Here is a 12570-nt window from a genome sequence, read left to right on the forward strand (position 1 = left end):
GATGGTATCAATAGGGTCAGTGAAATTTAATAAAGAGACTTTCTGGTTGATTAACTTTTATATTAACATCTAAATCAGTATTGTTTTAAAAGGAAAGCTGTTTTCTGTAGATTTCTAATCCTGAGTACAGTGTTGACAGACCAGTTAGTGTAAAGACTCTAGAGTTATATTCCTTCCATTTTCTTCATTAGAGAATTGTTCTACTTTGCTATATGTAATTTATTATTATATGATTAATATTAATAATAATGGCTAACACTTATATGTAGTGCTTACCATAGTCTAGGCACTGTTCTTCACATAAATTAACTCATTTGATTCCTCAATAACTCTTAGAGATCAGTACTGTTACTGTCCCCAGTTTACATATAAGGAAATTGAAGGACATCATGTTAAGTGTTGCAGAGACAAGTGGCAGTTAGGATGTGAACCCACAGTCTTTGCTCTTAAGCACCACACCACACCTCTCGTACTTGTCAATTTTTCCGTGATACACATACATGTGAGCATGCAAGACTAAGTCAGGAATGTGGCTCTAATAAGGAGTAAGGCTAACAGGAAATTCTGATTCTAGTTCTGTTTCTTTTCTATAACTCTTACTTGCCTTGGTTAAAGGTTTAAAGTATTTGATCTCTGTGTGTATTGTGTATGCATATAAAAATGACTTTATGGGTTTAAATGAATTGACTTTTGCCTGAGGTGAGTTCTTTCTGTGCTTGAATTTGGTTAGACTTTGCTCTTTTCCTTATAGTGAAAGTGGATTTTGAGGGGGTCATTTACTATGCTCTTTTCACAAAAATATTGTTTTTAGTGACAGGACATATTCTTTCTGTTAATTCTGTACAATTTTATTGATACTAGCTTGCTTACTTATATAGGAATATGTTATTTTGATATTTTCATAAGAATATTTTCCTTTTTTACATGTGTTTGAAGTAAAACTCGTCTCCTTTATTTCATGAAGTTAAAATTTGAATACAGTTATGGGTGGTTTCACTATCATAACATCATTCATTAATTGTGATTTAATGTAGTATATTTGTTCACTTATAAACAGAATTACTACAGGAGACAGAAAAACTGATGAAGGAAAAACTAGAGGTACAGTGTCAAGCTGAAAAAGTACGCGATGACCTTCAAAAACAAGTGAAAGCTCTAGAAATAGATGTCGAGGAACAAGTCAGTAGATTTATAGAGCTGGAACAGGAAAAAAATGCCGAACTAATGGATTTAAGACAGCAAAACCAAGCACTGGAAAAGCAGTTAGAAAAAATGAGAAAATTTTTAGATGTAAGTATTCTCAACATTAGTATTAATTTTCTCAGTGGAATGCTACTTGCTGCTCTTCTAGGTTGTGGATTTTAAATTATGGAGGGACTCTTAAATTCTAATATTTCCATCTATATGTGTCATCTACTAATTAATTGAAAAGTACTATTTCGATTAAAGATTCTAGTAATTTTTATTGTGCAGCTTTCAGAATTAAAAGCAGTACAGGCAGATTATGAGTAAGCCCTACCAGTTAGCCTTTCCAAATTCATAGTTAAGAAGTTTGTCCTAGTCTTTTTCTTAACCAATAGCCAAAGCAAGTTAGGATCCTAAAAGCTAATTGGCCACCAATGTTTAACCCAGGTAACAAGTGTGCCCTGGAAGCAAAGGACTGGAACAGTTGTCATGCTGTCATTACTCTCTTCCAAAAAGATGTTAAGTCTCTAATTTCACATGGATTTTCTTCCTTGGGATTTCATTTAAGCCGTGTGTTATCTTCACAGATCATAGAATAAGATTCTTACACATTTTATAATTTTAGGTGTAAAACCTAGATTAAAATGAAAGAAATTGATTTACTACACAATTTGTTCTACTTTTTTTTTGTTTAATGACTAAATTAATAGTGGAATTCCTCCTTTCTTCCAAAAAAGTAAATTCATTTTAAGAAGAACATATTTATTTCATTCTGTGTTTAACATTACTTGAATTTTTAAAAGTGTTGTGCTTCAGATAACATTTAAATGCTTAAATTTTTGTTGAAGAGCCGTAATAGGTTATGTACCATACAACAAATGTTATCTTTTTAAACCATTTTGGTTTGGGGTATTCCCGTGATCATCAGTTGTTCGTCTTCAAACAAAACTGTGCCTACAATTAAAGGGAAGTAAGGGAAATAATAGCTTCAATAAATGTTATTTCTTCAGTTACTATTATTGTTAAACTTCAGGAGCAAGCCATTGATAGAGAACACGAGAGAGATGTATTCCAACAGGAAATACAGAAACTAGAACAGCAACTTAAGGTCGTACCTCGATTCCAGCCTATCAGTGAACATCAAACTAGAGAGGTAAGAATTTTACTGATACTGTCTACCATACAATAATTTGTATATTATGTGTAAAATAAGATGCATATAATAAAAAACTTAAAAGGACTTCTTTCTATTGTATATAAATCTTCAAAATCAGAAACTTAAATATTACTTCAATATGAGAAGGTTCTTGAAACCCTAAAAATTCCAAAGAAGTATAAAATACCGATAAACTCATTGTAGTAAAATGTTATTTACATTCTCATTTAATAGAAGGAAACTGATGTAGAACAGCCTTATCTATTGGAGCAGTAGAAAAGTTATCAATCCCCACAGAGTTTATAGTTACTCATCTTGTTCCTGACCTTTTTAAATTTTGAAAAGTAGCTGTGTGTTCGTTGACACTCAAAAGAATATTTAAGCTCTAGAACTTCCTGTCATTTCCTACTATTTGTTTTCTTATATTTAAAAAGAGTGAGCTGCCTCATTCATGAAACTTCAAGAAACTAAGAAGGATGTGTGTATTTGATTTTCTTCCAAATCATTGATCCGTTTGTTTTCTCCTTACTTTGCCAGATCTGAGTCCCCAGCTTCTGATTTTTTCAGGATCAAAAAAAAAAAAATCTAACTGTAACAGTATATTGTGCCATTTTGCTATACCTCCTTTACTGTCTTTCCTTTGACCTCACTTCAAACTTAGTCCACCTTTTATTGTTAAAGTTTCTCCTCAGGCTTTATTACTGTCATCCTTGAACCTGTAATTGTAGGTAAGCTTGCATTTCTTCTAATGTTTTGAGGAATAAGTGCCATTTTTAGATAATTTCCTGAAAGTATCTCACTGAAATAAGGTAGAATTCCTTTTTTTCTTACCATCACGTTTCTTTTTTTTAAATAAGCTTTCTCTCTTCACTTGATTGGAACTAATTTCACAAGCTATCTTATTGATCCTTCCTGTATCCTTCCATCACAGAGCCATTCACTTGAATGGTGCTGCATATCAGAATCACTTAGGGAAACTTTCAGGGTGCACAAATCCCTCTCAGCACCTGGTATTCTCACCTCTGTTCTGGGCTGGTGGAATCTGTAGGCTGCAAAGCTTTCCAAGTGACTGTACTAAAGGTCCTCAATTTCCTCCCATCCCTGGGGTATTTAGAACCATTGTATTATTATATGTATCGATATAACCATTTGTGGAAAGAAAAACATAATCCATGAAAGTTTTTTAGGTCATCTTATCTTACATATAAATGTTAAGTCAGTACTGTGTAAACTTGTTTTGTTTATTAGGTTTTGGTGTGGCTGTGCCATTAGAGCTTGTAATTCAACATTACTCAAAAATGTATTGTTGCTCCCCCTAGCTAGAGAAACTGTTAGTCTTAAGAGAACTTTTTTAAAAGGTTTGGTGAAAGCAATATTATTTCTCTTTTACTAGTACTGCTTAGATGTATCAACTCAGAAAACGTTGCTGTAGTGGGAGACAATAGCGCTATCCTTATCAAAAATAAAATTAGCATAGCGTCTAAAAATCCTTTTTGAAATGAGGATAGATATATTATTAACATGCTTACATTTTTTTAACATTACAGTTTTTACTTATTATATTTCCAGGTTGAACAGTTAACAAATCATCTGAAAGAAAAAACGGACAAGTGCAGTGAGCTTTTGCTCTCTAAAGAGCAGCTTCAGAGGGATATACAGGAGCGTAATGAAGAAATTGAGAAACTGGAGTTCAGAGTAAGGGAATTGGAGCAAGCCTTACTCATGAGTACGGACAGTTTTCAAAAGGTGTGACATTTTCTTTTGGTTAATTTTATCAAGTGTTTTAGTACGGATTACTCTTAGTTACATGAACATCAGTTTTTGTTTTTGTTTTTGTTTTTGTTTGCGGTATGCGGGCCTCTCACTGTCGTAGCTTCTCCCGTTGCGGAGCACAGGTTCCGGACGTGCAGCCTCAGTAGTTGTGGTTCACGGGGCTAGCTGCTCCGCAGCATGTGGGATCCTCCCGGACCGGGGCACGAACCCGTGTCCCCTGCATCGGCAGGCGGACTCTCAACCACGGTGCCACCAGGGAAGCCCCGAACATCAGTTTAATTAAAAAAATCACTGATGATGCTTTGTTGATATTATTGCATAGTGTATATATCTTGATGTCTTCATTGACATCGTAACCATTTCTGTTTATTCTTATCTCCAAATGTTCCTTGCATATGAGTCCTGATAAAGAAAGATTAATTAAACCACAAGAATTAATTACCCTTTTAACCAGCAGTAAGTTTGTGATTCTAAAATAATAGCAAAGTAAAAAAGCTGTAAGCTCCAGTTTAGGCTGATGCTTTACCCCAAACTAAGAAGCAATGAGATCTGTTCCTGTTATGCTACAGAAAGCAAAGATGAATGAAAGAAGAGCAGGATAAGGAAATTGGGAGGGGAGCAGTTGAGGGGATAGCCTTCATTTTGTCTGAGAAATGAATTTTAAGATTGTCAAGCAATTCCTGTCTTAATTTGTATAAAATGCATTCAAGACTGAATGTTGTAACTTTTGATCATTCACTAATGTAGATTATCTACTTCTAATTAGAGAAATAGAATTGCTACTTCTCCAATTAAAATGGATAGTCAGGATTTAATGTCTGAAATTTTGAGAAAATTCTTATATATTTAAAGGTAGAGGACCGAAGACAGTTTGGATCTGTAGAAGCTAAAGCGGAATTGTCTCTAGAAATACAATTGCAGGCTGAGCGAGATGCCATAGACAGAAAGGAAAAAGAGGTAAGTTTATTTTTAATGACAAAATGTGGCTTGAATTATTTTAGAAAATATCATTTGATTAGAATGAAGTTTATGGTCTAAAACTAAAGTTTAGAGTTTCTTAGCTTATTGCCTAAGTTGAACTTGGAAGACAGTAAACATTTGAACAAATAAACTGGAATGAAGAAGAGGGGACAAGTAAAAACGCTTGGACACAGGAGGAAGTTTTGAGGACAGAAAAGGTGGCTGGTTTGGTAGGTATGAATTCAGTGAAGAGGAGAGTGCAGAGAGATAGTAGGGTTTGGACCCAAGGCAGTATCTTCCTCTTGACCTTACCATAGGCTTTGAATTACTGCTACTTTGCTGTGGGTTTTGGTTTTTTTTAAGTTGTATTGCCCTGGGAGATAATAGTGCCTTTTTACAGTGTGCTAAACATGTTCTTAAAACAAAAGATTAATAATAAAGTAATTCTGTAAAGTTCTTTTATGTTTTTCTACTCCCTCCCTTTCCAAAAAAAACCAGAAAATGCACTTTTAAAACAGTACCAGTTCCTAATTATTTAAACCTTTGTCTACCATTAGTTTTTCTAAAGCATATTGTACTCTGTGTCGTCTAGCTATATCATATTTTAAATGTTTTAAAATTTTTAATTACATTTTTATCTCTTTCCATATAATTTTATCAGGACATTTGATGTATTTTAAGAAATATTTATTGAATGTAAACAGTATATTAATGTTAATGAGTGCTTTGAAAAATAGAAGAATGATTTAGATGTCAGCTAAAACTATAGCTTGGAGAGCTTGTAGTTTGGAGCAGAAAAAGTCATCTATGTAAATGACTAATGGAAATGATCATTTCCATGAGAATGGTTATTTTCTCATTTTCACGTAGTACTGACTAATGTTTATCTAAGAGATTCGTATTTATTTTGTTTTTTGGCTTTTATGTGAGAGACAGAGAACATTTTTGTTGATACGTAACCACTTCTGTGTGTTTCGGAAAGAATTAACATTTAAAGATTTACCTTACACTAAATAATCAAATAAATTGTCTGCTTTCTAAAAAGATGGAACTCCAAAACTGGTTGCAAAGGCAATGATAATTGATTATGGATAACTGATTAAGTTTACTAATTTTATATTTTTATTGTCATTTGAATTTTATTTAATGCTACTTAACACCTTAATTTCTTGAAGTAAGTATCCAATAACTGCCTACTATTTACTTAGACTCATAGTTGTTGGAACTACAAGAGGCCTTAGAGAGCTTCTGTCAACCAGCTCCCAGTTTTTACAGATGAAACAGAGGCAGCCATGTTGAATGAGTAAAGAATTAAACTGATGGCTAACGTTGGTCTACTAATACTTGTCACTGTTATTCACATTTGAATAGCAGTGACAAGTATTCTGTCAGAACCCACTCACTCAATAACTGGAGACTGAAAGATAGGAATGTAAAATTGAAACATATATCTTTTAATGAAAATAACTTCTTAAGCATTCTCTCCTGTACTAGGCAAATGTTTTCAGATATCTGATAGTATAAACATAAGATGTCTATGTGTCATTATATCTGAGATACTTCCTACTACTCTCATAGCCTGTTTGTGTAAAACTTTGTTTTAAAGTTTATTACAGTATTTAGAAATTCAAAATGAATAGAAAGAGAAGAAAACCTTAGAAGATAGGAATTTCAGGATGTATAAGAGAAGGAGAATAATGTGGAGAGAAATAGAAGGAAGAATTTCTTTAAGAAAAAGATGCCTTCAGTTAGGTTTTAGCTCTGTGAAGGTGGTTTTAGCTCTTTATAGAGTTAAAGAGATCTGGCTTACAAATGGCAATAGTAAATAATAATAGTTAACTTTGTTGAAGTCTGTGCTAGAAAGTGCTAAGTATTTTAAACATCTTATGTCATTAACCCTTGCAGTCTCCCTGAGGATAGGTTCTATTGATATTTCCACTTTATACATGAGTAAACCAGATCTTAAGAGAGGTTAAGGAACTTGCTCATAGTCACACAGTAAGTGGTTAAACAAGAATTCCTCCTCGATTTCTCTGATTCTGGAGCCCTGTGATGCTATACTGCCAAAACATCCGGGCATGTTTTGCCCTGTTGGTGAGAAGTATTATAGACTGTCATTCAACATTTATTGAACTCCTATGTGTAGAACACCACTGTCCAATTGTAAAACACCACTGTCCAATTGTAAAACCAGTACCGATCTTCAAGGAATCTCCTATCTAACTAGGATATGTATACACACATATACATACATACACACACACACACACACACACACACATTTGAAAGAGAAGAATACTTAAAACACAAATACGTGCAAATTAATGTAATCCAAACAATCTAGATATCATTTGGTAGCAAAATAGAACAAGGTTAAACCAGAAAGCTACCATTCTATTTTTAGACCTTAATAATATTTTTCTGGTTTTTGGTTGTCATAGACTCAGTAATAAGACAGCCAGGGACTGCATCTGAAGTCTGGCTGAGTAAGAGAAGAGAATGCCTTACAGTGTCATTTTGGGAATTGAAGTCTCTGTTTTGATGCCTCAAGTTCAGCTACTTATGATGGGAATGTTAGTGCTTTAGACCAGTGCTTCTCAAACTTTAATGTGCATATGAATCCCGTGGGGATCTTGTTAAAATGAAGAATCTGATTCAGTAGGTCTGGGGTGGGGCTTGAGAATCTGTGCTTCTAACATGTTCCCAGGTGAGGCCACTTCTGCTCCAGGGACCACTCTTTGAATATTAAGGCTAAGAATTTGACCATAAACTGTTTTATCAAAAAAGAAAATAAGTATCAGGTGAGGCAGGGCAAGGACAGTAATTTTGAACTTAAATATCTATGTATGTGTTGAAATAATACCTTGTCATCAAACGTAGTCATAGAAGATAGGGATAAGTGTAAATACCATTATATTAGGTAACTTTGAAGAAGATATAATCATCACAATTTTCAGCAAACTAACCTGATAATTATATATGCACATCTACTAACTATATTTAAGGTGTGCCTACTGAGTTTAATATCAGTGTTAAAGAAAATTATTTAAATATGTCTTAGACATTAGTTATTAGAAGCAGGATAAATGATAGTTAAGAATGTAAGCTTCCAGAGGTAAACTCCTGAGGTTCAAAAACTGGCTTCCACATACTGGCCTTGTGACTGCAGGTCAAGGTGCTCCTCTCTCAGTGACCCCCTTCCTCATCTCTGAGATGGAGATAATCCTAGTAAAGATCTCATAAAGTTGTTATAGGGTTTTTTAAAAAATAATACATATAAAGCATCTTATGCAGTGCCTAACAGTAAATTGTCTATAAATGATGGCTATTGTTACTAATATCAGTATGATTTCTATTAATGAAATATTAGGCTAAATGATTCTGAAGGTCTTTGTCTTGCTAATGCTAAGATATGATTCTGATTACGTATCGGTGTGTAATCAGAATATGCTCCCTTTCAAGTTCTAAGGTAATAAATGTTTTATATGTACTTTCTGAGCCAGCTGCCACTAAATGCTGCTCTTGTGTCTTAGGTTGCTTTTAATGCAGCAATTTTGATCATAGGTAAATACACATTTGAAAATCCATTCATTAAAAATGTATTAAGAAGCTATAAAGCATTGAGCTAAATGACTGTTCCTCTCCTCAACCAAACCCAAATATTAAACCAAACTCTTAATATTCATCATTAGTTTCAGTCTCTACATAGCCATCAAAGAGCAGTTGCTTTACCATTAGTGGTAATCTGTGCTCAGAAATGAGCTGAATTTCAGTTGTCCTACATATAGGAACACTCTAATTTTCTCCTAAAATGGTTTTACTAACTTACTCTTTAAGTTTCTGTTATTTCAGACCTAAGGGTCTCTTGCTCTTAGCATCTACCTCCGCTTCCTTCTGCTCAAATAAGGCATGTGGCTGCCAAACCTTTCATTGGGTTAAGTATTGATATGGACTAAATTGAGCTAATCTCACTTGGTGGCTAAAATAACTGACCTAATTCTACAGCTTCCTTGAGCATTTTTAATAGCAATTAATTTAACATAAAATAAGATCTAAAATGTGGACTCTTTTCCTTCCTCCCATGACTCTTTTATGCTTTATCAGAGGATAATTTTAGGTAGGAAATGGCTCCTTGTATCCTCCTCTGAAGGTCTCATCTTTGCTTTGGGCAGGATGGTTTAAAGGTGTTTAGTTTGAAAATGTCTAGAAACCATACAGTTACATCTGGCTTAGAGAAACCCCTTTCCTTTATTCTCATGGCTCACGTGTTTTAAGCATATATACTATAGAGCCAATACAGCACTTTTCATTCTCTCTTGACAAATAAACATTTGTATGAACAGTTTTTTCTCTTTCCTTTTGATAATTTTGGTATCAAAGATCACAAACTTAGAAGAACAGTTAGAACAGTTCAGAGAAGAACTGGAAAATAAGAATGAAGAAGTCCAGCAACTACATATGCAATTAGAAATACAGAAAAAGGAATCTACTACCCGCCTACAAGAACTTGAACAAGAAAACAAATTATTTAAGGTAATTACTTAAGGAAAACTTTGCCTCTAAATAATTCATTGTTTTTGTCTTGTGTAGTAGTTGTAGTATTAAGCATTTGCTAAATCCAGCTGCTAAATAATACTTAAAAGAGGAACATTAGCTGCAGATGGATTTGCATGGAATTTATCTTCAAGCCAACATAAACATTTGAATTCATCAGAAATGAAAAATTTTGGAGACCTTTATCAAAACATTTTAAGAATTATTGATTTACAATAATTATATAATAGCTCTGATTTTTTTTTCATTTGTATGTTTTAGATGCTATAGCTTGGTAAGAGTTAATTGACAGAATGTTCCGAAAATCACGTGTAATGCACTATCCAACTGGGATGGTTATTTTTGTTCCTAGGATGAAATGGAGAAACTGGGATTTGCCATAAAGCAAGCTGATCCTATCTCTACCCAGGACCAACATGTACTATTTGGGAAATTTGCTCAAATAATGCAGGAAAAAGAGGTAGAAATTGACCAATTGAATGAGCAAATTACGAAACTTCAGCATCAACTTAAAAGTACAACAGATAACAAGGTACACTAATTTAAAATTATTACATGAAATTATTTAAACTAGAATTTTATTTTTATTTTTTATTGAAGTATAGTTGATTTACAATATTGTGTTAGTTTCAGGTGTACAGCAAAGTGATCTAGGTTTTTTTTTTTCCAGATTATTTTCCATTATAGGTCATTACAAAATATTAAACAGAGTTCCCTGTGTTATAAAGTAAATCTTTGTTCTTTATCTATTTTATGTATAGTAATTTGTGCTGCTATGAACATTGGGGTGCATGTATCTTTTCAAATTAGAGTTTTTGTCTTTTGTGGATACATGCCCGGGAGTAGGATTGCTGGATCATATAGTAGCTCTGTTTTCAGTTTTTTAAGGAACCTCCATACTGTTTTCCATAGTGGCTAAGCTAGAATTTTAAAGGGCAAGATGGTTATTGTTCAGTTTCTTTGTGAATGTAAAAACCAAGTAAAACTTTAATTCTCTTTTACCCATTAATTTTAATTTAATAAGACATACTGGTTTAACAAGCTATGTATATGTTTATCCCTTCCTAACATTGTCAAAGATTTTTGATGTTTTATAGGGAGTCTCTGGTGACTCAGATTTCATCATATGACTCTAACCAAATCTATTAAAAATTCTTCTATTTTGTGTGAGCTAAATAAGATAATGACATTTGAGCACTGTTTTAGACTTTTATTTCAGTACTTTATCCTGTTATAGACTGTTATATTTCAATACTGCATCCTTTTCAATTAGATTGTATTGATATTGACTATTTTACTTATAGGAAATCATCTATTAAATGCCTAAATTACTTTATGTTTAATGACTTTCTGAATGATGTTCTAAATAAGGTCCTTGTTTGATGTGATGGAGGACTGTTGGTCTATATTAAAATTAATTTAGGATGTCTGAGAAGTAAATTATTTTTGAGTGTGTGATCAACACTTTAAGATCCTGCCCTAAAATAAAATAAAATTCCCTAAATATAAATACATATTTATTGTATATGTTACTTTTTTGTTAACTAATAGGTTATTGAAGAAAAAAATGAACTAATAAGGGATCTTGAAACCCAGATAGAATGTTTGATGAGTGATCAAGAACGTGTGAAGAAAAATAGAGAAGAAGAAATTGAGCAGCTCAATGAAGTGATTGAAAAGCTTCAACAGGAATTGGCAAATATTGAACAGAAGACATCGGTGGTTACTAATTCTCTCCCAGAAGAAGCAGATAGTTTAAAACATCAGTTGGATATAGTACTAGCTGAAAAACTGGCTTTGGAACAGCAAGTAGAAACCACTAATGAAGAAATGGCCTTGACAAAAAGTGTACTTAAAGAAACCAATTTAAAAATGAACCAGCTAACACAAGAATTATGTAGCTTAAAGAGAGAACGTGAAAATATGGAAGAAATCCATAGTATACCAGAGAAGAGTGTTAACATGGCTGTAGATGGTCTGAGCAGAAACAAACCTGGACTAGAAGTAGTCCTTACTGAGGGTGCTCATAAACCCCTAGAAAATCCGACTTACCTCAAATCTTTTGAAGAAAACAGCAAAGTTTCCATAAGCAGTTTGCAAACACAGGTGCTACAACTTGAGAGCACTGTGAGTGCAAAGGACTTAGAACTTACCCAATGTCATAAACAAATAAAGGACCTGCAGGAGCAAGGCCAGTCTGAAAAAGAAGCACTGAAAAAGAAGATGGCAAACCTGCAAAATATACTTGAGGAACAGGTGGCTGCTGCTCTTGTGAGTCAGGTCCAACTCGAAGCAGTTAAAGAATATGCAAAATTCTGTCAAGATAAACAAGCAGTTTCACCAGAACCTGGAGGAACAAATACACAGAATTTAAACCAACTAACGGAAAATGAGGTGGAGTCCAATGTGTCAGCACTGACCTTGAGAATATCAGAATTAGAAAGCCAGGTGGTTGAAATGCAGGTAGAAACTGCAGAAAAAAGTGCTTTGGAAAAAGAAAAGAAGCTACTAGAGCTACAGAAGCTATTGGAGGACAATGAGAAAAAACAGGGAAGCAAAGAAAGGAAAAGAAGCCCTCTAGGAGATTTTGAAGTTCTCAAGGTTAGTTTGTATTTGATTTTTTTCCACTTAAATACCCCAAGAAACTAACTCTCTTTTCCCTGTTCCTTAAACTTACTGCTGATTTATTAAATACAGTGTTCTTTACATCTAGCGATTCATATATAAAGGGTTTTTATAAAAAATATTACCATTCCATACAGTCATTATTATCACCAGAACAATGGATACAAGCTATATTTTGTGGTCTTAAAATCACAATATTTATTTCACTACCATAGTCATTAAGTAGAGCAGTCAGAAGAAACTTGGAAATGTTAAGTATAGCAAATGTCCTCTGGAATTTGTGTGGGTTTTTTCCTTTTTCCTCTAACATGCATGTT

General features: G+C 33.5%; 1 protein-coding gene across 1 annotated transcript in view; it reads left to right on the forward strand.

Annotated features, from left to right (window-relative positions):
* The window catches only part of AKAP9 (A-kinase anchoring protein 9), a 140347-nt gene that overhangs the window by 102516 nt on the left and 25261 nt on the right, over window positions 1-12570 (forward strand). The window contains exons 26-32 of the mRNA XM_060157011.1: window positions 1058-1290; window positions 2219-2338; window positions 3911-4087; window positions 4967-5071; window positions 9455-9607; window positions 9981-10160; window positions 11180-12229. Coding sequence (XP_060012994.1) covers window positions 1058-1290; window positions 2219-2338; window positions 3911-4087; window positions 4967-5071; window positions 9455-9607; window positions 9981-10160; window positions 11180-12229 — 2018 coding nt within the window. The remainder of the gene's footprint in view (window positions 1-1057; window positions 1291-2218; window positions 2339-3910; window positions 4088-4966; window positions 5072-9454; window positions 9608-9980; window positions 10161-11179; window positions 12230-12570) is intronic.

This window comes from Lagenorhynchus albirostris, chromosome 8 (genome assembly GCF_949774975.1).
Source record: "Lagenorhynchus albirostris chromosome 8, mLagAlb1.1, whole genome shotgun sequence".
NCBI classification, from domain to species: domain Eukaryota; kingdom Metazoa; phylum Chordata; class Mammalia; order Artiodactyla; family Delphinidae; genus Lagenorhynchus; species Lagenorhynchus albirostris.